Source organism: Ylistrum balloti, unplaced genomic scaffold (genome assembly GCF_031769215.1).
Source record: "Ylistrum balloti isolate Yb309-2 unplaced genomic scaffold, AGI_CSIRO_Ybal_v1 Utg369598, whole genome shotgun sequence".
Lineage (NCBI taxonomy): Eukaryota > Metazoa > Mollusca > Bivalvia > Pectinida > Pectinidae > Ylistrum > Ylistrum balloti.
In genome coordinates, this window is record NW_026781880.1 from 812230 (window position 1) to 840069 (window position 27840).

The 27840-nt window shown below is 35.8% G+C and overlaps 1 protein-coding gene across 1 annotated transcript; it reads right to left on the reverse strand.

Moving 5' to 3' along the window:
- Positions 1-8322: 8322 nt before the first annotated feature.
- Positions 8323-27619, reverse strand: LOC132545756 (ceramide synthase 5-like). Its single transcript, XM_060209448.1, has 9 exons — positions 27438-27619; positions 24546-24672; positions 16485-16591; positions 15093-15150; positions 14776-14826; positions 13701-13922; positions 11439-11545; positions 8688-8856; positions 8323-8460 (listed from the first exon to the last, which is right to left on the reverse strand). The coding sequence occupies exons 1-9, from the start codon at positions 27617-27619 to the stop codon at positions 8323-8325; spliced, it is 1161 nt and encodes a 386-aa protein (XP_060065431.1).
- Between the last annotated feature and the right edge of the window lie 221 nt (positions 27620-27840).

The window sequence follows — 27840 nt, forward strand, 5'->3', positions numbered from 1 at the left end:
ACAATATATACATATCAAATATATAACAATATATACATATCAAATATATAACAATATGTACATATCAAATATATAACAATATATAACAATATGTACATATCAAATATATAACAATATATACATATCAAATATATAACAATATATACATATCAATTATATAACAATATATACATATCAATTATATAACAGTATGTACATATCAATTATATAACAATATATACATATCAATTATATAACAATATGTACATATCAAATATATAACAATATATAACAATATATACATATCAAATATATAACAATATATAACAAATATATATACATATCAAATATATAACAATATATACATATCAATTATATAACAATATGTACATATCAAATATATAACAATATATAACAATATATACATATCAAATATATAACAATATATACATATCAAATATATAACAATATGTACATATCAAATATATAACAATATATAACAATATGTACATATCAAATATATAACAATATATACATATCAAATATATAACAATATATACATATCGATACATATGGATATCTATATATTCAGACTTAATTTTTATTTTTACACTAGGTAGGTATCATATAATCCGCCTGTTGTCCTCCACTGCAAGTCCGCCAGGTCGTAACAGTGGACCTAAAACCTGTTAAATAAACAGTGAACTCACCTAGGTTACGTCACTAGGGTAATATAACCTGAAGCATTTTTCATTGGCTGTGCCAGTTAGAACTTGATTGTGAAGACATAATAGGACAACGAAGTAAAGTCACTGGAAATGTAGCAACAGTGAGGCAGCTTGTTTGATTTTTTCCTCTGCATGTTGAATTAAATTTGTCAAAATGTCATTTTTCTGGGTCATGTGATAAAAAGTATCTTAAATTTGTTTCGATTTCATAAATTTTATGAAACACGTCTCGAGCATAAAAATATCAAAGTTAAAGAGTGAAAGTAATGAGTTTTTACTGAGAACAATACCTTGGTATAGTCTGTTTCTTTGGTTAGTAAAATCACACATTTACCCACGGCCCTGTTCCGTTGGTTAATAAAATCACACATTTACTCGGGGCCCTGTTCCTTTGGTTAATAAAATCACACATTTACACGGGGCCCTGTTCCTTTGGTTAATAAAACCACACATTTACCCAGGGCCGTGTTCCTTTGGTTAATAAAATCACACATTTACTCCGGGCTCTGTTCCTTTTTTGTGGGCACTTGATTTCATTGGTGTATACATGTAGCACGAATATTACAAAATAAGGTCAAATGTTCCACAGTTTATTGATTGACATTACCCATAAAATAAATAAGAATGTTTTTATCTCGAAAATTAATGATTGGGCAGTAGTTCCTAAACTTGGAATATAGTGAAGGGTTTAGTACAAATGATAATGCTAGCGTGTGCAGTTTATTTTTCAATAAAAAGATATGATCTTAAACTGCTTTGTTTTGTCTGTTCCTTTTGCAGACCCTTAACAAGAAGAAAACCCTATAACTGGCTGACATGATACATGTACATGCTTTTAGCTAGAGTTGCTATCACACCGTTTAGTCCTGGAATTGAAACATCGGATTCTGCACCGCTTACAGCATTAAATATCAGAGATCCTGATGTGAAGACACGCCGGTTTACAAGTATTCAGATGAGCCACGAATTCCATCTCCACCTTTTTAGATACGGCTCATTAAATTGTACTCTTAATTATTCTGACGTTCTATTAACCTTTTTATTATCAGATGGTGGGCTATTTAAATGGCTCTGCATCTGTGGTCCCTCTTCTGTGTAGTCATCCATCAGTCGTTCGTCCGGTCGTCCGTGTGTCGTCCTTCCGTGAACAATATTTGTTATCGCTATTTCTTGAGAAGCGCTGGATGGATCTCTCTCTCAAATTGCATATGTAGGTTCCCCTTGGTCCCTATTCTGCCCATTTGATTTTTGGACTGATAAAAAAAACAAAGTGGCCGACAGGCGGTCATCGTGGATTTTGACTTTGCATGTTTGTTATTGCTATTTTCTGAGAACTACTCTATAGATCTTACTCAGATTTCATATATAGGTTCCTTGTGGTCCCTAGATGTACTCCTTCAATTTTAGGACTGATCAGAAAAACAAAATGGCCGACAGATGGCCATCTTGGATTTTGGTTTTTCAAGTTTGTTATCACTTGCTTAAAAACTACTGAATAGTTTTTTTTTATTCAAATTTCAAATGTAGGTTCCACTTAGTTCCTAGTTGTGCATGTTTCATTTTGGAACTGATCACAAAAAATGGCCCACTAGCGGCCATCTTGTATTTTGACTTCGAAAATTGTTATCACTATTTCTTGAGAACTACTCTAAAGATCTTTCTCAAATTTCGTATATAGGTTCCTTTAGGTCCCTTGTTGTAACCGTTTGAGTTTGGGACTGATCAAAATCACAAAATGGCCGACATGCAACCATCTTGGATTTTGCCTAGCAAAGGAATGTTCAAATGTCTTATCATTAAGAGCAAAAACAGAGAAGGGGAAAGATCGAACTTTCAATGAGCATATAAATATCATACAATGTTGGGCGCTGAGATCCCTCCGAGATCTCTTGTATCGATCGGAAGTTCATCGACTTCAGGCTTATAAATAAAGTCGATGTAAAGAAGGTCAGATTAGTTTGTACTGATTGAAAATATTAATGACAGTTTGCAGCAGGCCAAACTAAAAGATGTTTTTAAGAAAATATAACTGCGTAACCGAATTGGCCCAAACGACTGTACAGAAGACACACTTGTCTTGAAGTATTTTTGGGAAAATTTTAGTCATCTTACCCGAAAGATCTTGATTATAACCACCGTGTATTGCCTATTGTTACTCTAACATAATTGCATGTAGGGCTACCTAATTTATTCAAATAATAGACATTGACCCACTTTCAAGGTCACATGTGTCAAATGTGTTGAGAACTCTACAAGCAATAGGCCCGGAGTCATGATACTTGTTTAGTAGCATGTATGTGTGGCGTTTATCTCAGACGTGTATGTGTGGTGTTTATCTCAGACGTGGTGTATGTGTGGTGTTTATCTCAGACGTGGTGTATGTGTGGATTGTGTGGTGTTTATCTCAGACGTGGTGTATGTGTGGATTGTGTGGTGTTTATCTCAGACGTGGTGTATGTGTGGTGTTTATCTCAGACGTGGTGTATGTGTGGTGTTTATCTCAGACGTGATGTATGTGTGGTGTTTATCTCAGACGTGACGTATGTGTGGTGTTTATCTCAGACGTGGCGTATGTGTGGTGTTTATCTCAGACGTCACAGCGAAAGTCGGAGTCTATCTCGCCTCTTGAATAATTGAATTCTTTATATCATAAGTTTGTATGTTTTTCAAACTTATTAAAATAACCTCTATCTCCAATAATAATAATGACTCACAATCGTTATTAAGGGGTCGTATTTTTTTTAAAATAAAATGGGGGGGGGGGGGGATTAAAACTACGACTTTATAACACACGGCCGTTTTGAGGATTAAATGAGAATAAACACAATAATCATGTTATGAATTGATTTATTCAGCAACTTTGGACAAAATGTCAACAGATTTGCAACTGTGTAAGATTATGTTGATTATTCATACAATTGTGTTAGTACCCATTGCAGGACAGTTTCAAAGAAAATGACGGATTCAGAGAAAACTTGTCCTTCGGAGGGAATAAACCTCGTCTTAGTATCAGTCAATGTCGGACTGACGGCGCTGCCATCTGCAACATAATTCTGAAGAGCAAATGCTTTTTCGTGTTTCGGCATGCAAGACTTTTGTACATATAAATTCACAAATGCTTTTTTTCTCCTGATAAAAACGCATTATTCATACAAATGTATGTATACGAGTTTTCCTCGACATATGCTGAGAGTAAATGTGTCAAACACAATCAATTCTATCAAACGTATTCAATTCTGTCAATGACTTGTTAAACTTGTGTCTGTGAGTAAAGCAATGAATACAGCATTATAAAAAATATCAAGAATATTTCAAACAAAATTTCATCGATTGAGTACCGTGGGGATCACAAATATTTACATTTATTAACATCAAGTTTATCGTTTATTTCTTAAAACAAACGTTGGTGCATACATCTTATAAAACAAACAATATTGAAATATGAAAAATAGATGTTTTTATTTTTGCGGCTACAAAACAACTACAAAAATGAACAAAATCGACACCAATATGTCATAAGGGAAAATCGGTGTGTAAAACTGTTGATCACACATAACACAGCACTTGGTTTTTTTTTTTAAATCCTAACATACTGATACACTGTATGTCATTGTGAGGACTAAGCACAAACGTCTGCATTCACAGCGTGATTGAGCATACAAAATGTTGTACCTGAGGACAGTTTTTGAGTACAGACTTAATTTTACAAATAAGCCTATAGATAGCATTGAAATACACAAACGCTTAGACACGTGTTTTTGTTAATAGGTAAGCAAGTACCGGTTATTAAGGACATCAAGGTTTGTACAAAAATAAACAAATATCTGTACGTGTTTATATGTGAGGGCTTGTTCTGTACTCATAAGTGCTTTTATACAATGGTTGATTTCTTGAGTAAATATATTTTGTGTTCATGCCAAGAGTATACTTATTCATCGTGCATAACATCGTATTTGAGTCCTGTTAAGTTTATTGTCGGCGGTTTTAATTTTTCGCTACCTTTGGGGATAAAACAAAATTGTTCAAAAGTGTAAAATGGAGATAATATATGCATAAAGATATTTTGTCAAGGCAAGAATACATATTTAAAATAAAATCTTGCACGTCAAGTTTTAATTCGTTCGAGTTGTGGCAAAGTTTAGAGTTGGGGACGCCTTCTCGGTTACAACAATCTAGGTCCCTCAGACGCTGTAAGGTGAATGATGGGTGGGGGAGGCCTTCTCTGTTACAACAATCTAGGTCCCTCAGACGCTGTATGGTGAATGATGGGTAGGGGAGGCCTTCTCGGTAACAACAATCTAGGTCCCTCAGACACTGTATGGTGAATGATGGGTGGGGGAGGCCTTCTCGGTAACAACAATCTAGGTCTCTCAGACGCTGTATGGTGAATGATGGGTGGGGGACGCCTTCTTTGTTACAACAATCTAGGTCCCTCAGACGCTGTAGGGTGAATGATGGGTGGGGGACGCTTTCTCTGTTGCAACAATCTAGGTCCCTCAGACGCTGTAGGGTGAATGATGGGTGGGGGACGCCTTCTCTGTTACAACAATCTAGGTCCCTCAGACGCTGTATGGTGAATGATGGGTGGGGAGACCTCTGTTACAACAGTCTAGATCCCTCAGACGCGGTAGGGTGAATGATGGGCGGGGGAGGCCTTCTCTGTTACAACAATCTAAGTCCCTCATCATATCTAATGTATAGCTGTATGATGCAGTTTAATTCATTACTTGGCTCTACTGTGTCTCATTCTTATATGTATTGAAACGTGTTTTGTAAATATTTGTGAGATTTGGATGAAATATATTTATATTAACTTGTAAACAAAATAATTATGGAGAAATCATCCTTGGATTAGTTTTTTTATGACAGACCGACAATAGATTTGAACATGGCATAAGAGTATAACCATTCATTTATACATATCGTGAAATATTAACACTCCCGCGAACTTGAGTTGTCGTTCTTGACTACAACGCTAAGCATGATAGGAGCCCGCTCAAGCCGAATTCGTCGCCCGGACGGAGACACAGTTTCATGTTATTCGTAAGTTCTTTCTCGTTTATTGTGAAGTAAGTGTACTGTTTTTATATCAAGAAATTATTCAAAACTCATATGCGTTCATATTTTAGCATGCGAAGCTCTGGATTTGTCGTGACAAATACCGGGGTAAGAAATTCCCTTTGTTGGAATTTCCCAACTCTAAATTAGATCGAAATGACGACATTTGCTTCATTCAAGCGATTTCATTGGTTGGTATAATAAGATGATGGATAATCGTCCTACGTCATTTCAAAAGTAATATGCGATTGGCTGAGAAAAAGAAAAGTTATAAACGCGAAACCAGGGAAACCCCTGCAAGGCGTACTCTCGGTATACAGTCACGGACTATCTCCTGACTTCACGATAACCTTTTTTGACGGTGAAATTCTGTTTGCTTTTAAATTAGAAATTAATTGTACATTTTCATGAATACTTCAACTCTAATTCGCCGAAAGTAATAGAGTTAATTTTTCATCGATAGCGAACAACCGACGGAAAACTCAACAAACTCGGGCTTTCATGCACAAGAAACTGTTCACTCGCCAAGAACAGTAACTCTGTATATATCTCAAAGGACAAGTATTTCCCGCTATGATTTTTCTGATGTATTTAGGACACCATATAGTTATACGACAGATAAACTCTCTTTATTTCCCCAAAAAATGAGATTTAGGAATGATAAAAAGGAATTTGTTAGTATCAACACCGGCTTTGTTTTCCCCTTTTCCCCTGTATTTTTTCACCTTACTGTGAAACCATTAATTATCGTGGGGTCTGTTTTCGTTGATTTCGTGGTTACTCTTCATCAATGAATTTATAAGCTGATAAACTGTTAAAATAAACATGAATAATTCATTGAGCTATATATTTATCCACAAAACCAAGTGTTTGATTTGAAAACCTCAAAAATTTAGACCCACGAAATATATGATATGACAGCACTTTTCAACAAAATGTAATGATTAATGATATGCTTGTTCTTAATTGATGATAATCAAACCACATTCATAGCTTCGTGTATTACTTTCATACATTTATCACAGCCAATGCACAAAAGTCGGGACTATATGACATCTTCTTCTTCAAAACCATACAAAGTAAAAAAAAATATATAATTTTTTACAATAAAAAGTTTTCTATACAATGAAAATCACAGAATTCTCAATAAAGGGCAAAGCACAGTAAACATCCATTCATCCATGACCTGAGTAAAACAGTCCACTAGAAACAGTCTGATGGAAAACTCTCACCGAAAGTAGTTTTTAAAATTGCTTATTTTTAAATCAATATTTTTTCCAAATCAGATATGGGTTTTCATTAGCTAAAAGGAATTTAGATTTTATGTTACAGTGGTTGTGAAGAATAAAACAGAAAGTAAGTTACATCGTCATCACAATTATAGATATCATTAGATACCGATTCCATGCACGAATGTAAAAAATACTATCTTATCTTAAAACATTCACACCAGAATTTAATTCAAAAGTCACACACTGCATTTATGTAGCACGTTATGAACGCGGTCAAAGTGAACTCCGAACGTACGTAGATGAAGGGAACGTTCGGAACCTGTAAGAACCTCCGTAGATAACGAAACTTTGGAATATTTTTACGTATCAGACCGAACTATGTTGACAGTCGATCACAATATGAAAGTTAAGTTAGGATTGACGAAATAGTCACGGAGCAGACTTCATTTTATCGATTGTCAATCAAAACAACAAAGAAATAACGATATGTCAACATAACCTCAATTTAACCTCAAATTAATTTAAGTATTCGGAAATGAGAACAATTAAACAATAGCGGACCATAAGGAAAACTCACGAACATTAAACCCGCCCAGTTTTATATCGTACAATGGAATAATGTATAAAACTAACGATGTAGATGAATCTGACTCATTTTTCTCGATGAGCAATCTTACCTTGTTATAAACATTGATAGAATGACGAAAGTCTAATGATATCAGTTGTATTATTAGATGAATTTATTACTTTACGATCACAAAGAATATAAAATATTCAAATACTTACACAATGAAGGTAAAGTTAAGAAAACCGGATATCTTCCCTTATATACTATTGACTTTAAGATTCTGATAAAACCGCAAAATCTACCTATCCAAATTTACAACTCCTATGATATTAAAGTGTGAGATATCTACAAATATACCTTATAGGCACCTGTGCATAAAATAAGTCCTGAAAAAAACCTCTGTTACCTGTTTTTATGGACGTCTACTCAGACTGTCTGGTATACATCGACCTTTAACCTCTGTTTCCTGTCGTTTGTGGATGTCTACCCAGACTGTCTGGTATACATCGACCTTTAACCTCTGTTTCCTGTCGTTTATGGATGTCTACTCAGACTGTCTGGTATACATCGACCTTTAACCTCTGTTTCCTGTCGTTTGTGGATGTCTACCCAGACTGTCTGGTATACATCGACCTTTAACCTCTGTTTCCTGTCGTTTATGGATGTCTACTCAGACTGTCTGGTATACATCGACCTTTAACCTCTGTTTCCTGTCGTTTGTGGATGTCTACCCAGACTGTCTGGTATACATCGACCTTTAACCTCTATTTCCTGTCGTTTGTGGACGTCTACTCAATCCTTCTGTGGATCCATTACTTATCACACCCGTTTCCTTGGAAACGTCGGTGTCTTCTAATCCGGATGATTCTTCCGTGTCACTCCTGACGTCTCTCATCTGTCCGCAATATTATAGTGATTTCAATATAAACAGGGAATGACATGACATGTTAAAGTTTCTCATACGAGGAAGAAGTCACAAGAAAGCATTTTTTTTCTTCAACTTTTTCACCTAATATAGGTATTTTAATAGAAAAGATTCAACGTGATCTAATAACATGACCGAAGTCGGGATAAGTATTTCCGGAAGTGAATGAATGTGTGATGATAATAACATATTCTTACCTTCTTGTCGCCAGTAAACTTAGAGGTGATGATGCCGACAAGCATAACAGTCCATAAGATATGTAGTACTTGTAGTACCCACAGTAGACCGTTTAGGAGCCAGTAAACAGGGTAACGTGTGACGTTAGGTATATACTGTTGTGATGTAAAAGTGGCAGACCACACCATCCTGGAATATTAGAAGCCACAGCGTCAGTAACTATCAAATATTTATTCTGTACAGTCTGAAAAATTACCGGAAAAAACATGGTCAGGCAGGTGACCCACAGACCCTATCATGTCCATTCGGGAAATCGCACCATGTACGTCTAGGTGAAAGGGTAGAACGCGGACACTGTGCTACCAAACCACATACAGTTTTTAGATAAATTGTATTATGAAAATGCACTATTACAATTTTATTTAATATTTCATATATCAGTTTGTGTCTATCAGAAGGTTTAAGGATATACAGAGTAATGACACCCGACGAAACAAAAACTTTACAGTACCACACAAATTTGTTCTTGACAATCCACCCCGACACATATAATGTTTAACAATCCATCCCGACACATACTAGCCTTGACAATCCACCCCTACACATATAATTTTTGACAATCCATCCCGACACATATAATTCTTGACAATCCACCCCGACACATATAATCCTTGACAATCCACCCCGACACATAAAATCCTTGACAATCCACCCGACACATATTATCCTTGAAAATCCACCCCGACACATATAATTCTTGGCAATCCACCCGACACATATAATCCTTGACAATCCACCCGACACAAATAAGCCTTGACAATCCACCCGACACATATAATTCTTGGCAATCTACCCGACACATATCATTCTTGACAATCCACCCCGACACATATAATCCTTGACAATCCACCCGACACATATAATCCTTGACAATCCACCCGACACATATAATCCTTGACAATCCACCCGACACATATAATCCTTGACAATCCACCCCGACACATATAATTCTTGACAATCCACCCGACACATATAATCCTTGACAATCCACCCGACACATATAATCCTTGACAATCCACCCGACACATATAATTCTTGACAATCCACCCCGACACATATAATCCTTGACAATCCACCCGACACATATAATCCTTGACAATCCACCCCGACACATATAATCCTTGACAATCCACCCCGACACATATAATCCTTGACAATCCACCCCGACACATGTAAGCCTTGAAAATCCACCCCGACACATATAAGCCTTGGCAATCCCCCCGACACATATAATCCTTGACAATCAACCCCGATACATATAATCCTTGACAATCCACCCGACACATATAAGCCTTGACAATCCACCCGACACATATAAGCCTTGGCAATCCACCCGACACATAATCCTTGACAATCCACCCCGACACATATAATCCTTGGCAATCCACCCGACACATAATCCTTGACAATCCACCCCGACACATATAATCCTTGACAATCCACCCGACACATATAATCCTTGACAATCCACTCGACACATATAATCCTTGACAATCCATCCCGACACATATAATCCTTGACAATCCACCCCGACACATATAAGCCTTCACAATCCACCCCGACACATATAAGCCTTCACAATCCACCCCGACACATATAATCCTTGACAATCCACCCTTGACAATCCACCCCGACACATGTAAGCCTTCACAATCCACCCCGACACATATAATCCTTGACAATCCACCCCGACACATATAAGCCTTCACAATCCACCCCGACACATATCACAATCCACCCCGACACATATAATCCTTGACAATCCACCCCGACACATATAATCCTTGACAATCCACCCGACACATATAATCCTTGACAATCCACCCGACACATATAATCCTTGACAATCCACCCCGACACATATAAGCCTTGACAATCCACCCGACACATATAATCCTTGACAATCCACCCGACACATATAAGCCTTGGCAATCCACCCGACACATATAATCCTTGACAATCCACCCCGACACATATGTTTTACAATCAAACCCGACACATACAATGTTTTACAATCCACCCGACACATATAATCCTTGACAATCCACCACGACACATATAATCCTTGACAATCCACCCGACACATATAATCCTTGACAATCCACCCGACACATATAATCCTTGACAATCCACCCGACACATATAATCCTTGACAATCCACCCCGACACATATAATCCTTGACAATCCACCCCGACACATATAAGCCTTGACAATCCACCCCGACACATATAAGCCTTCACAATCCACCCCGACACATATAATCCTTGACAATCCACCCCGACACATATAATCCTTGACAATCCACCCCGACACATATAATCCTTGACAATCCACCACGACACATATAATCCTTGACAATCCACCCGACACATATAAGCCTTGACAATCCACCCCGACACATATAATCCTTGACAATCCATCCCGACACATATAAGCCTTGATAATCCATCCCGACACATATAATCCTTGACAATCCATCTCGACACATATAATCCTTGACAATCCACCCCGACACATATAATCCTTGACAATCCATCCCGACACATATAAGCCTTGACAATCCATCCCGACACATATAATCCTTGACAATCCACCCCGACACATATAATCCTTCACAATCCACCCCGACACATATTATCCTTCACAATCCATCCCGACACATATAATCCTTCACAATCCACCCCGACACATAAAAGACTTTACTACTCACCTGAACGGATAGATATACAGCTTGGAAAATATCCAGAGCGCAAAAAACAGGACGAATAAAACTTCCGCTAATTGTTGTTTCTTTAAATAGTTGACACTCTTAGAAGCCTGAAATTAGAGACATTTGACATTGTTCACAACTTTAAAAAACAAATTTTAATGAGGAAGCTTTTACTGGTACAAATCATATTACAACAATGAATTAACTTAGCATAATGGATTCATTCATCAATAAATGAGAACTATGACTAGAAAACACAGGTTTTATTATTCCCCCCAACAGACATACACAACTTCCCCGTTCATTCATCAATAAATGAGAAATATGACTAGAAAACACAGGTTTTATTATTCACCCCTAACAGACATACACAACTTCCCCGTTCATTCATCAATAAATGAGAACTATGACTAGAAAACACAGGTTTTATTATTCACCCCTAACAGACATACACAACTTCCCCGTTCATTCATCAATAAATGAGAAATATGACTAGAAAACACAGGTTTTATTATTCACCCCTAACAGACATACACAACTTCCCCGTTCATTCATCAATAAATGAGAAATATGACTAGAAAACACAGGTTTTATTATTCACCCCTAACAGACATACACAACTTCCCCGTTCATTCATCAATAAATGAGAAATATGACTAGAAAACACAGGTTTTATTATTCACCCCTAACAGACATACACAACTTCCCCGTTCATTCATCAATAAATGAGAAATATGACTAGAAAACACAGGTTTTATTATTCACCCCTAACAGACATACACAACTTCCCCGTTCATTCATCAATAAATGAGAACTATGACTAGAAAACACAGGTTTTATTATTCACCCCTAACAGACATACACAACTTCCCCGTTCATTCATCAATAAATGAGAACTATGACTAGAAAACACAGGTTTTATTATTCCCCCCTAACAGACATACACAACTTCCCCGTTCATTCATCAATAAATGAGAACTATGACTAGAAAACACAGGTTTTATTATTCCCCCCTAACAGACATACACAACTTCCCCGTTCATTCATCAATAAATGAGAAATATTACTAGAAAACACAGGTTTTATTATTCACCCCTAACAGACATACACAACTTGTTTCGTTATTTTACCCGTAACAGTCCTACACAACTTCCCCGTGTCTAACTTTTCCGCATTTTCACCGTTAAGTATGCAGGAAATAAACAAATATAAGTTTCGAATTTCTATTTCCGTACTTATGTCGCATTTGATTAAAATGCGCAAAAAATCATTGAGAAAGCACGGAAAATAATACGAAAACATATTCTGAAGTTTACATCAACTGTTACACTATATGAAGTATACAGGCACTGCAATTACCATATTTATATTTTAGCTCAATACTTTTTGTTTAAGGCTCTAAAATAGTAATCAAAATGTATATGTTTACAGTATCCAGTGTGTATGTTTACAGTACCCAGTGTGTATGTTTACAGTATCCAGTGTGTACGTTTACAGTACCCAGTGTGTACGTTTACAGTATCCAGTGTGTACGTTTACAGTATCCAGTGTGTATGTTTACAGTATCCAGTGTGTACGTTTACAGTATCCAGTGTGTACGTTTACAGTACCCAGTGTGTATGTTTACAGTATCCAGTGTGTATGTGTATGTTTACAGTATCCAGTGTGTACGTTTACAGTACCCAGTGTGTATGTTTACAGTATCCAGTGTGTATGTTTACAGTATCCAGTGTGTACGTTTACAGTACCCAGTGTGTATGTTTACAGTATCCAGTGTGTATGTTTACAGTATCCAGTGTGTATGTTTACAGTACCCAGTGTGTATGTTTACAGTATCCAGTGTGTACGTTTACAGTATCCAGTGTGTATGTTTACAGTATTCAGTTTCTGGTCAATGATGTGTAAATAACTACAAAGTATAATGTGTATGTTTACAGTATCCAGTGTGTATGTTTACAGTATCCAGTGTGTATGTTTACAGTATCCAGTGTGTATGTTTACAGTATCCAGTTTCTGGTCAATGATGTGTAAATAACTACAAAGTATAATGTGTATGTTTACAGTATCCAGTGTGTATGTTTACAGTATCCAGTTCCTGGTCAATGATGTGTAAATAACTACAAAGTATAATGTGTACGTTTACAGTATCCAGTGTGTATGTTTACAGTATCCAGTTCCTGGTCAATGATGTGTAAATAACTACAAAGTATAATGTGTATAAATACTTGTAAAAAACGTAAGTCATTGATATAACATACATACAGACATCATGATATCGTTGGAGTCGTGTAATAGCAGCACTAGTGCTCCAATTCGAGTCTGGTTACACATGAAGGAGAAATATATCAACAGAATGGTGACAAAATGATGGATGACCATTTCAGGAAAATCCGTTCTTTTGGTGTCAGTCATCAGAGTGACCAGACAATGCCAGTAGAACCCCATCTCTATGGTGTAGTACCAGTAAATATCATTGGTAACATGCTGAAACAATATCCATAGTAGACAGTATAATTATGTAGAATTGTCATAGGAATGATATTTTGATATATTAACAAAGAAATTAGCAACATGTCAATGAATCATAATTCAAACTCATATTCTATAAAACTAAGGTAAAACATGAACAAAAGAAATACGTACACCGCGACTCATGAAAACAAAACAAAAGTCAGACCATGTGTTCCAAAGGAGTATGCGTCTTCACCCTCTTGTTATAATGAAATTATTTCACACAAACAATACATCATAATAATCATTTCCAGACAATACACAAATAAAATTGAAGGATTCAATGAAAATAATGATTTACGTTGTTAAAACTTTAATTTCTGTATCAAACTTATCATTTAGGACTGTCGACATTAGCAGATGTAATTCGAAATGAAGATATTGTCAGGGGTACACAGAAGTAAACATAACATAAACAGATAGGCACACACAAAAAAGGAATCGTGAACCATGGGAACACATGCTCTTAAACACAGGTGTATGAAAAACGCAGCTATTCATTAATGCAAATTGTCCGCGCGGACAACTTGATAACAAACCATAGTATGTGTAATCTAACTACAGAAAAAAAAAACAACTTTTTTCAACGTTCACACCATATGTATGATAAATCATTAATTAAGAATGTCACCACCAGGTGGCAGATTTACTATCGATAAATCATCATGAGGGCTAACATAAGTATCATAAAAATATGTAATCTCGCAAGTCTGGCGTTAATTCGGTGTTCGGTAGAACAGCAACACAAAAAAACAAGAGAAGTTGTTTTGTAGCTTTCCTAACCTCTCCGCTAAATTCTTTAGAGGGAAATTAATTGAGAACTTACTTGTCTAGCGTTGTTAATCCAGCAGTGTTTAAAATCCCAAAAGTAAGGTTTCTGAAAATCAACAAGTGTATATTTAATGTTTCAAAGCTGATTACATGACATTTAATAAGAATGAGCTGACACGTCCAACAAGGTATCGGTAAAAAGTGTATGTGATTTCACATTTTGCTCATAAATCTAGTTTTATTTTAGCTTCATTCCTTCATGCATTAAATGTCAACTATCCATTTCTTTGTGGTAATTCGTGTGATTTGAAGTGTTAAGTACTTCAATGACTAAACCTATACAAATGTAACTTACATAGGTACAATACTTACATCCCAGAGAATATACAAAGCACAACAGAAACTGGTTGTATAGAACAGGAAATACCAGCTGAAAAGCAAAACGATAGAATAGGAATCATATACAAAGAAAATAATCTGGTTTGATATCTCAAAACGATTCATAAAAAGGGATATAACTCACTAGTAATTCTAGAACAGAAAATCCTTTATATTTGGGAAAATTAATTCTATTCAACATTAATGCACATACAGCTATACTTGCCTCTCCATTGGACGGGAAGAGGGTCAACTTTACTACCATGGACTCTTATGACCCAAATCCTGTCTCTATGGAGGAACAAGTATACTAAATATGCATTTATTTCATTTAACAACTACTAAATTCTACAGATTGGATTATTTTATATTTTTTTTACTAATTATGTCTAGTTACCGAAATGAATAAGAGTTATCTCCCTTACAATCATTAATTACATAAAACTCAGTAGTTGTCTGTCTGTCTGCATGCATGCATCCATGCATGCATGTATGTATGTATGTATGTATGTTGTATATACTTAGTATGAAAGTGTGCTAAAGACTGATGTCTGTATACATGTTTATTCTATTCTATAACTGTCTGACCACCTGTGTTGTCTTCGGAGAGGACTTATATAGGCTTATGCCTGCTGTCCGATCCTATTAATGCAATTTGTTTTTGTATAAATAAAATATTTTGAAACCAGAAACCAAAGAAAACAATGTATACACAAATAAATAAAGACAAGTATTTCATAAAAATATCACCTATGATGAACGTCAACATCTTCAAGATTTCTTATACACGTACAAGTGAATAGCAAATTTCAAAACAGATTTAGAACTAAATGATGATAGAAAAACATGCCTTTTAAAACTTTATCATACTGCTGTCTTTTCCTCTCTTGGACCAGTGTAGCCAAATAATGAATTAAACTTTGTCATACTGCTGTTTCGTCCTTCACAGAAACGAAGCTAAATATATCGACATATAGATCAATAAGGCGGGTCTGGTTATATCATCTTGCTGTTTTAAGTAGATTCAAATCAACGCATAAGTATATGTGACAACGGACAGTCTGTCAAAAACACCGACGGCTGTTCTGATTCGTGGCGGCGCCAAAACCAACATACTGCATTGTCACAAATATCGACAAGTTATACAAAAGTGTCAACACACATGACCAAGCGGTACCGAAGTGTCGCACACAGGTTCCATCGAACGTCAACAATTATAGTCATGGTCTGTGACGTCAACACAACAGTCAGTCTTCTTCGTCATCCATACCTTAAGCTTCGTCATGCATCACATCTATCGATAAAACTTACAGCATGTAAAAAGAACATATCCTCTTTATTTCAGAAGCGCTGAAACAGTACTTAATTGCATGTTTTTGCTCATACCTGCATTCCCTGAACTTTTTCATCCGCCCTGGCTTATCTTGTTCACGTCTGTATCTGAACCATCTCTGTATTTGTCGTTCTGTCAAACTTGTCTTTTTGGATAGTTCCTGTTGTCAAAAACACAAACACAAAAGTTCTTCATGAATCATAACATAGAACAGGTGACATTCTTTGAAAACCAAACTCGCGAAATTTAATGCATTTTGGAGTTATTCGAGTCCCCACATACAGCTTTATATTCATCACTATGGATCTTGCCTTGTCACCTCACTCAACAGTACGGCCCTTATTTTCACCTAAGAGTCCTAGAAGGATGAAACAGCTGTATGATACAGTTAATTATTTGGCACTACTGTTTTGAAAGGTGTTATTTATTTTCTAACAACTATTTCTTGTGGCAGTTAATACTTACAAATTATTCAGTGATCATTGGGCGTTTATATATAGGAGTATGAAGAGGAATTGTGTCCCTGTTTAGGTATTATTTAGTGCTAATGTCAAGGATAATATCAAATCGTAAACGTATTCCTGATTATCGTTTACAAGACTGTAGTTATATTAACAATAAAGACTGGGCATCACGTGATCAATCATAATGACATTTTGATACCTTGTCGACACAAGCAAACATATATCTTTTATATACCCCAATAACACTGACAAACACAAAGTCAACATATTGTTACTATCGAGATATTACAAGACATAAATATGCAGCTGCAGTTGAAAGATTCTTTTATCTCACTTTTGCCTTCTAATAATTGAAGTCACAAGGAAAGAGATTCATCCTCTATAGAAAAAATACTCCAATATAGGTTGTGAAATTTTATTACATAACTTTCCAAAATTAGATTCATTGTCAGCGTGATAGCAGTTTATTCCACGTAATTATACCCGATCCATCATAAAGAACGTAATTATATCTTGTGTCACGAATTCTACATTTCACGAAATGCACAATCTGAAAACTGTTCTATTGTAAAAAAAACCTAGTCGTTTATATTCTGAATTGGTGATGTTTACAATGCAAGGTAAAGTAATCTGAACAGAATTGATCGAACGAGTAAGCACATACCTAAGAATCATTTATAAATTGCGCGCGGTCGTGAGATAATAACAACCTTTTAGGCTATAGAATATTTTAATGGGGTATGAAAGATTACATCAAAATACAATTAAAACACAGATATGTACTTAATACTCCCACTATGGAGCTGTGAGACCAAAGATACAGGCAGCCTTGATGTACACGCTTCGTTACAGACGAAAGTCACAAGTTTGAACAATAAATATTTAGTCTGAGATCCCTTCCTCTCTACACACAAATCCTCTCCGTTTGTTTCTCTTCTTTATTTTGCATTTTATATACCCACCAAACATGGTAAGTAGGCGATGGTAAGTAGGCGAGGTGGTGAAGCAGAGGTTTCCTGTTTTGGTGATTGATTACAATAGATTTTCTGCTGTATGTCCGGACATTCCTGTATCAGTTGTGTGTTTATGCTGACTCGTATAAAATGTACAACTGTTATTGTTAGAACTGTTATGAAACGAAATCTTGTCTGTAAATTCTCATTTAGTTAGTATACTTGACTACCTGTGAACTATGAACTGGTTTTAAGATTTTTACATTCATTGGTGTGTAACATATATTGGTTTTTACCTTTGTACATGTACATTGTATATTGGTAAATCAATGTATATATGTTACACAACAATATATTTAAAACACACGCACACACATACACAATTTATCGATGTATTTTTGTATTTTACATCAAGTCCACTTTAAAATCCTCTGTCTTAAGAAAGATAGTAATAGTACACCTGTGTTAGAACACCGTTCAATTGAAGGATCAACAACTGTTTGTGGGAATACCTCCCTGATATAGAAACCAAAATAGGTCCGGCAGTATACCGAATTAAATCGTTTATTTACAAATATATTTTCTAACAATTTAAATACAATAATTAACTGAAATTAATAAGAGACAGAATATTGCTGCACGCGGACTTATATCTGTATACATATATATCTTAACATACTTATATAATGTAAGTATATAATATAATACTTATATAGTTAATGTTTTACTGTACCAGCCATACTGTCTATGTATGTTATAGGAAAAATACACCAATCAGATGTCTTATGTTCATTTCGATGATATGCAGTGCAAATGTAAATATAGGAAATTGTCTCTTGAAATTTGATCGGTCCATATCGTTGAATTTTCTTTGTAATCGTAAGCTCAAGCTCGCATTGGATCCGGTCTAGCAGGTCGACATGTATTACAGTGGGTGGTCACTTCCTCAGAAACATCTCATTACACATACCTCGAACATTGAAATGATTTTAGCACCGTACAAATTCAGGTTGTCTTCACAAAAGACACATAAAATCAATATGTGACTACCCTGGTTGTATCCAATTCTGAAGGATACAAAGATTGACGATGTCTGACTGCTCAGGAAAGCAACAAAGAAAAGCAATGCCTGTTTAGAACGAACTATTGATTCCAATAAGTAAGAAAATAACAATACTGCTTCAGGTTTGAAAGTTCATTTTGTATTGAAGACAAGTATGTGATTTAAGGACATTACACTAATATGATTTATTATATAGGCGAGATATCCTATATCTTTATATACTTACATGGTGTACTTAACGTTCTAATGAAGATCAATGCTGAAAATTATGAAATTTATTGATATTTGACATTTCTTTCGACCAAGTTGAACTTTAAGCCTTAAGCATCAGTGACGGGTCCTAGAAGGACGAAACATTGTATGATGTAGCATCACTGACAAGTCCTAGAAGGACGAAACATTGTATGATGTAGCATCACTGACAAGTACTAGAAGGACGAAACATTGTATGATGTAGCATCACTGACAAGTCCTAGGACGAAACATTGTATGATGCAAATTTATTATTTAACGCTACGACATGTATCTAATTCTACATTTGTCTTGAAAGGTGCTATTCACTCATGCGTCTGCTAAATCATTGAACTATGGTATCATTATCGTGGTACTGGTAAATAATGAAATTTTTAAAGGTTGCAATGTTCTTGGTTCATGACTCTGTAGAACAGAATAATGATAATAATTAGAGATATCTGAACATGTCACAATCATTTTCATTATAGTAAACAATTCATGTCGTCATAACGACAATTAAAAAAACTGATTGGTTGCACGTGCTTAGGCTTTTCACGCATCAACGGTAAATGGTTGACATTCAAGGCCCATGAATAAAATATGCAACCTTGTTATATCATATCAGTTAGCGTCACTTCTTATCGACAAATGTAAAATCACGAAACGATGGAAGGTGTGTAATACTGATAATTTAAAACAGGGAAAATAGCTGACAATATATTGGTATTTCTTATGACACGTATATAGAGAATTTTGATACAGCTTCCAGGTGTGGCACATAGGAACATTTCTGACTGAAGGGCAAATTTTAATTTACATATTATACAATTAAGGAAGATGTAGGGGCTCTTAATCATATTTCTCTTTGTTATATTGTATATTTCAATCATGGAAGTAAAGGGGCCAAGATAGATATACAAATGTATTGTAAATATTACAAACATAAAAAATACTACAATTTGTGATTAAATTTTAAGGATTAAATTAGATTATTATTATGTTTATGAACAATAACACAAAAACTGAGGAGTTCTCTTGATGTAAACCACAGTGTTTATCTAGAATACACTCCTCGACATTTTGTGTATTTTATGGATCAATCAGTTGAGAATAGACAACTAATTAACTTTTCATTAATTTGGCTGATTTTTTCCCCATAAAATCGTTAGGCATAGATAACATAATTTTGAAAAATAACATGACTGATGTGTTTTACATTGTGTAGTATTGATATCTTCTATCGATCTTCTATCGATTTTCTATCGATCTACTATCGATTTTACCATCACCTTAACATTCCAAATGCGGTGATGATAATGTGACATCCTGATTTATACACGTGCTCTTTAGGTCTAATGAATAAGCTACAATTAGCAGTTGAGTAATTATAAATCTCCTAACGAGATATGAAGTTGTTGATCGTTAATTTTATTGTTGTCAATAATGTTTTATCCCCTCAATAAATAGGGGTATCTGGACATACTCCACTTAAATACAATTATTGTGTAGTATGTATGGACCTAAAAAATACTTGACTAAAATTGATTTCAAAATGATATTGTAAAATTTTGTATACTACTTGAGCATATTTCTATTTTTAGAGACCGATTAACCGTTTTGTAGACAGATTTCTGTAGACAGATCTCATTTATTATATACGAGTTAACTCGTCCAACTTGTTGAGAACAGGAAGAAAAAAGCCCTGAACTGTACACACGATCAGATTTTTCATTAAGATTAAAATCTAGTCCGACAAATTCGTTTACATTTGATCAAACCTTTGCTTGTTTAATACACAAGAACAGGTTTACACTGCACAGTGTATATAAACATATGGTATCTAAACGTTATCGCTTCCATTTGTTGACACTAACCGTGTAACAAATGTCATTTAAGCGATAGAGAGGTGTGCTGGGATGGTAAAGGTCGTTATTTGACCTATGATGGCAGAGAGGTGTCCTGGGATGGTTCTGGTCATTATTCGACCTATGATGACAGAGAGGTGTACTGGGATGGTAAAGGTCGTTATTCGACCTATTATGACAGAGAGGCGTCCTGGGATGGTAAAGGTCGTTATTCGACCTATTATGACAGAGAGGTGTGCTGGGATGGTAAAGGTCGTTATTCGACCTATTATGACAGAGAGGTGTGCTGGGATGGTAAAGGTCGTTATTCGACCTATGATGACAGAGAGGTATCCTGGGATGGTAAAGGTCGTTATCCGACCCATGATGACAGAGAGGTGTCCTGGGATGGTAAACGTCTTTATTCGACCTATGATGACAGAGAGGTGTCCTGGGATGGTAAAGGTCGTTATTCGACCTATGATGACAGAGAGGTGTCCTGTGATGGTAAAGGTCGTTATTCGACCTATGATGACAGAGAGGTGTCCTTGGGCGGTAAGGGTCGTTATTCGACCTATGATGACAGAGAGGTGTCCTGGGATGGTAAAGGTCGTTATTCGACCTATGATGACAGAGAGGTGCCTTGAGAGTTTTCGTCGCTACAAAACTGAGTTGGCGGGGGGAGGACTTTGATGGTTTGATCAACGGGTCCGGTCAAGGTTGCGATCCGAACATTGGAGGCAGAGTTTGACTCAGTCATAGTTGTTTTTTCCCTGATAAAGCGTTACACGATATTTACTTGTTTTAACTGATTGTGTCGATAGGATCGTGTCGTTGTTTACCTGTTTAAGCCCGAACGTTGCACGACTCAAGTGGATGTAAGTTCGGAGAATTAACAATTACCTGGGAAACATTATCACAAATCATTTTCACTTACACATATACACAAAGGAATATGTTTTCATGGTGAAAAATAATATCTTACGTAAGCACTTCAAATGCCTGACTGATTTAAAGTATATGTACTTCATAGTAACCAATACACGCAGACATATTATATGGATTGCACGACTATCAGGAAGTACTTGTAGGTACGTTATGTCTCATTCTCAATACCACCTCTTAAAATCCATGTAGCCCACAGAACCGATATTGTAGATTTTCTTTGGACCGAATTTGATAATCGATAGAGATAATATGATAAAAGAAAGTTTAAGGTCATATTGGCGACAGTGACGATATAGCTATTCGGTCAGTAATTTTATAAATAATTTAATATGACATGTGTGCCACACAGACGAAGTAATTTATAAATCAACATATGGCAAACGTGCCCCTAGCCTCACCTTCTCGTAATGATACCATCAGTGTATGTGGTTACCGGAAATTATATGTAAGCTAAGAAATAAATAATTCCATCGGTGCTAAATTGTGTTTATATTTTATAAAGCTTTAAGTAGTTAGTGACAACACGTGAATTAATTTAATTTTCTACACACTAGCACTCCCTTTCAATAGCTACCGACAGTAACCTGTAACCTCAGAATACTAACGTTACCATGCTAGAGATGTTGATACTAATGATAAACGGTTTAAACATGTGACGTGGCCTAGTCCGTTTTTGATAAAGAACTTGACCATGGTCATTCTCAGGGTCACTCAACCGTATTGGTTGGGGATCTTTAATCTCTTATAGGGTCAATGTCACACAACTAGCAGGTTGACAAGTGCATATTAACAGCCGAATGGTTAAAATAGACTGACAATACAGACTGACCAATGGTTTAAAATCTTCTTATATATTCCAATAAAGATTGATACAATGTAGTTGATAATTCTGAAGAGATGTTCCAATAACTTTATATATAACTCCTTATAACAGAACCAGTGGAAGAATAGAGTGTGAGATTTCGATGACTACACGGTCACCTTCATCTTGTAACACAACCAGTAGAAGATAAGAGTGAGATTTCGATGACTACACGGTCACCTTCATCTTACAACAAACCAGTAGAAGATAAGAGTGTGATGTTTCCATGACTACATGGTCACCTTCATCTTATAACACAACCAGTAGAAGATTAGAGTGTGATGTTTCCATGACTACACGGTCACCTTCATCAAACATATGATAATGTCTGATGAAGTAATGGAAATGTCACACTCTTATCTTCTACTGGTTGTGTTATAAGATGAAGGTGACTGTGAAGTCATGGAAATGTCACACTCTTATCTTCTGCTGGTTGTGTTATAAGATGAAGGTGACTGTGTAGTCATGGAAATGTCACACTCTAATCTTCTACTGGTTGTGTTATAAGATGAAGGTGACTGTGAAGTCATGGAAATGTCACACTCTTATCTTCTACTGGTTGTGTTATAAGATGAAGGTGACTGTGAAGTCATGGAAATGTCACACTCTTATCTTCTGCTGGTTGTGTTATAAGATGAAGGTGACTGTGTAGTCATGGAAATGTCACACTCTAATCTTCTGCTGGTTGTGTTATAAGATGAAGGTGACTGTGTAGTCATCAAAAACGTCAAACTCTAATTTTCTGCTGGTTGTGTTATAAGATGAAGGTGACTGTGTAGTCATGGAAATGTCACACTCTAATCTTCTGCTGGTTGTGTTATAAGATGAAGGTGACTGTGTAGTCATGGAAATGTCACACTCTAATCTTCTACTGGTTGTGTTATAAGATGAAGGTGACTGTGAAGTCATGGAAATGTCACACTCTTATCTTCTGCTGGTTGTGTTATAAGAACTTCTGTTCGAAAAAAACCATGTGTATGAAGAAATGTTAACGTAACGTTGCATGAATTCACGAGTCGAGCTACACATATTTCTTATAACAATCTTTACAGCAGATAATTAGTACAGTAGAAATCGGAGTGATGGTCACGTCCTGTCTTGATAAAACAAAATGCAGGAACTTTCTCACCATTTATGCCTGAATTACATAAAAGTTGGACAAAGCGTTATCTGCCTTCATCTTTTCAGCATTTTAACAAGGAAAACTGATTCATCTTCACTTTCTTACTGTTCATCTATTTTTATATAAAGCTTTTTAAAGTTGCTTTCCGGCCATATAGTATAAAAAATAACCCTGAAAGCATAGTTTCTCAGTCCCCAAGTACTACTTCATGTAAATTGTTGTCACAGAAGGATTGTATCAGCGACGTACAAACGAAAAACAACTTTAGATACAACTTTAGAGTTAAACAGTAGACCCAGACAACCAATATCATCGTTCTACTGTTTTGTCCTGCTTGGACGGATCAGTGGTGCTAAGGGTGTTAGGTGTTTAAACCTACCAGAAGGTGGATGCACATTTCACATGATTAATGAGCTTGAGTAATTTTCAATATTGGAAGGGTTTTTAAAAGACCTTTTAATAAATGTGTAATGTGTACATATTGCACCGTACAACTATTTTGGGGCTTTCGTGTGGCAAACAGGATACGTGTGACCTTGTTAATACATCATAAAAGGCTCGATGAACCTATCCGGGATAGCAACCCTAACACTGGCAACTTGTCCTAGATTACACTGTAGTACCTGTAAGGATTTCTGTTCACAACACTTGTCAACAGCGTACGCAGCTTCTAGAACAGGGTTTTTCTCCACGTGGTATGTCTTCTTGAAAGTCAGGCCCATGTATTTTGCAAAAGGGACCACTACCAACCTGTTAAAAACAAAGTTTTGTTTTCATTTTTAAAGCAGAACAAGAGAAATATTCCTCACTGACCTACTTCTGTAGAAATAAAAACGATTCATGACTATGTAATGTGTACAGGTACGTGCCACCAGTGTTTACTTTCAGACATACTGCACAATAATGTAAAATCTATTTCCATACATACTGCACAATAACGTAAAATCTAGGTCCATACATACTGCACAATAACGTAAAATCTAGGTCCATACATACTGCACAATAACGTAAAATCTAGGTCCATACGTACTGCACAATAACGTAAAATCTAGGTCCATACATACTGCACAATAACGTAAAATCTAGGTCCATACATACTGCACAATAATGTAAAATCTAGGTCCATACATACTGCACAATAATGTAAAATCTATTTCCATACATACTGCACAATAATGTAAAATCTATTTCCATACATACTACACAATAATGTAAAATCTATTTCCATACATACTACACAATAACGTAAAATCTATTTCCATAAATACTGCACAATAATGTAAAATCTAGGTCCATATGAGTCATACATTGTGCTTACTTTAGTTAGGTACTGTTGACTTCATTACCTCACTTTAATTACCCAGTTCTTAGACTGAGAACGTGACATTACTTACTAAGACTGACCAAAGTTTACATGTTGTCGATGAAGCAGAAGACGCTTATTCTACCAGAATACCAGGTCTAATTTTCTATGTAATTTTTTCATGAGTTTCCATGTAAATCTTTCTTTCGTTCATGTTTTGTCTTAGTTTTACAGAATTTAAGATTGGATTATGACTGTAATGACATGTTGGTATATTGTTATAGGTTTTGCTATTATGTTTTAGTCTTTTTACCAATCTTTGATACACCATGTTTAATTAGACAATAGCTCATTAAACACGATTGACCCTTGACTTCTTCTACCTTTGGAACTCATGTTACGCTTCATGTGTCAGACTAAAAGACCATACGAATCTAGTGTGCAAAGGTCATTGCCACATACAGGCTAACGGCCCGCAGAAACCTTCTTCTAAATGAGTATAATACTTAAACAAGAAGAGACTTGGGGGTGGAAAAAGGACCACAGCGGGTAGAGATCTTCGACACTACCCTGGAATATTGGAACTATCCTGACATTAGACGAAGAAATTTGTTTTAATCCAAGATTATTTACAACAACAGCTATAAGTCAGACAAATATAACTGTATATGGTTGTTTTTTTTTCGATATGTACTTATTCCGGATTAATAACAAGTCGCTGTCTAAGTTTATAAACATATACTTTTTACAATGGTGTGTGTAGGCTTTGGGTTTTTTACAATGTCAGAGTTTGAAGAAGGATTAGAAATAAGCAGATTAGATATTTTGGTGTCCCAGTAAGAACACATTGTCCTTATCCTCACAGGCCCATTAAGTACAGACATTACCCGGTGTTTATAAAGGTCTTATCAAAGAGAAGTCACAGTTCACTGCCAACACACAGACATTCAACTTAGTACACAGGATAGGTTTTCAACATTTTTTTTCAACATTGAATTATCTTTTATTTGTGTTCCTATACATAAATCTATATCATTATTTAACAGTGGTATGATGTTATAACACGATGTACATTTTACCCTCGTGTAGTGTACGAACTAAGCGAGGAGGTGGAGAAAATGTCCAGCTATAGATTACATTATCAACGAGTCTAATAAGGAGGAACTATATATAAAACATTCGAGGTTATGGTAGATTTAGAAATAACTACACACCGGTGTAGATGGTGTTTTAGTTTTAACTGATATGAAGTTTGGCGCCGTATCAATAAGCGATCTTGTCATCGTGACCTTATGAACTATATAACATTTGTGGTAACGTATCAGAAACTCTGTATAGATCATACTTACACACACTATACAGTATCTAACACATAACTAGGAGACAGGATCGCAAATTTTCACCGGTTTGGTAAAAATGGTTGGCTAATTTAATTAATTGAAAATTAAACGGAAAGCTCGTGAGGCTATGACTAAATAGCGATCACAGGCGTATTAAAACTGATCTTTGATTTTAAAATTCTTTTTAATACGGAAGTTTTCGAAATAACACTACTATCGTAAAATTTCAAATCTAAAAAAAGAGTGGCGAGTGGTGTGCCTCAGACAACAAAATCTACCTGTATACAGGTACACATCGTGTAGCGTTGTGAGATCCCACAACTGTGATACTTCATGTAGGACATAAATACCCGGCAAACACTAAACAATAAACATTATAATCCCTCGGAAATTTAGACACATTTTTTATCATAGAATGCACTGGTGTGTGCACCTACATACAAACCTATCAGTAGAGTACATTAAATAATGTTGTTTTTATGACGAAGCTGTCTGTCACAGAGGTCTTTGATGTGCTCATCAGCTGTTCTGTATTAACTTTAGTTTTATATTCTTAAAACATTTGTTCCTATGAAATTTGTTGTTAAGTGACTACACATGGCTGTAGAATTCGTTCCATTTAAGGGTGGAAATTCAGGCAACATCACCTATATATGTGAAACAAGACCATAATCCTATCAACGTGTTTTTACACAATCAGTTATAAACAGAATATGATAAAATAATTAAGATAATTAGAAATAGGCCATAAACCCATACCTATAAACTTCTAATAGATATGATGTTCGTGTATTATATACAAACGAATTATTGTAAATTGCATCTGATAATATAATTCTAATAGGCAGTGTTAAACATGATGGTCTACCTACCGGTCATACACAAGTCTGATACCCAGTATAATGACTCCTATGGCCACACTAGGGAGGAGAATGTGTCTCTCTAGAGGATAATATACTCCTGGAGGGGGGTTCTCGAACTCCTCCCATGTTGCATTAAATAACCAGTGTTCAGAATTCCAGAACCATACTCGAAAGTCGCGAATCGTTTCCATCGCCACTACACCCGGTGTAGTTGGGCCGATAACCTCGCGATAGACTAGTACGGATCAGCCATGTGTGTCTGTATGTGTGTAGGACGTATCACAGAACTCCAGGGCTGCCCTATAGGACTGTGTTTTGATGACCGTGTTAAACAATTTCCGTATTCATTATGTCATGAAATTTATTTATATCTCGCCGATGGAATTGTTTCACTGTTTAGTTAGTTTCCTAT

Bases quoted from the DNA above. Each gene is read 5' to 3' on its own strand.
- LOC132545756 (XM_060209448.1), bottom strand. From the start codon at position 27,619: ATGGAAACGATTCGCGACTTTCGAGTATGGTTCTGGAATTCTGAACAC. The intron at 24,673-27,437 runs GTAGGTAGACCA...TGTTTTTAACAG, and splicing joins ATCAGACTTGTGTATGACCG to GTTGGTAGTGGTCCCTTTTG. The intron at 13,923-14,775 runs GTAAGTTCTCAA...ATATTGTTTCAG, and splicing joins GGATTAACAACGCTAGACAA to CATGTTACCAATGATATTTA.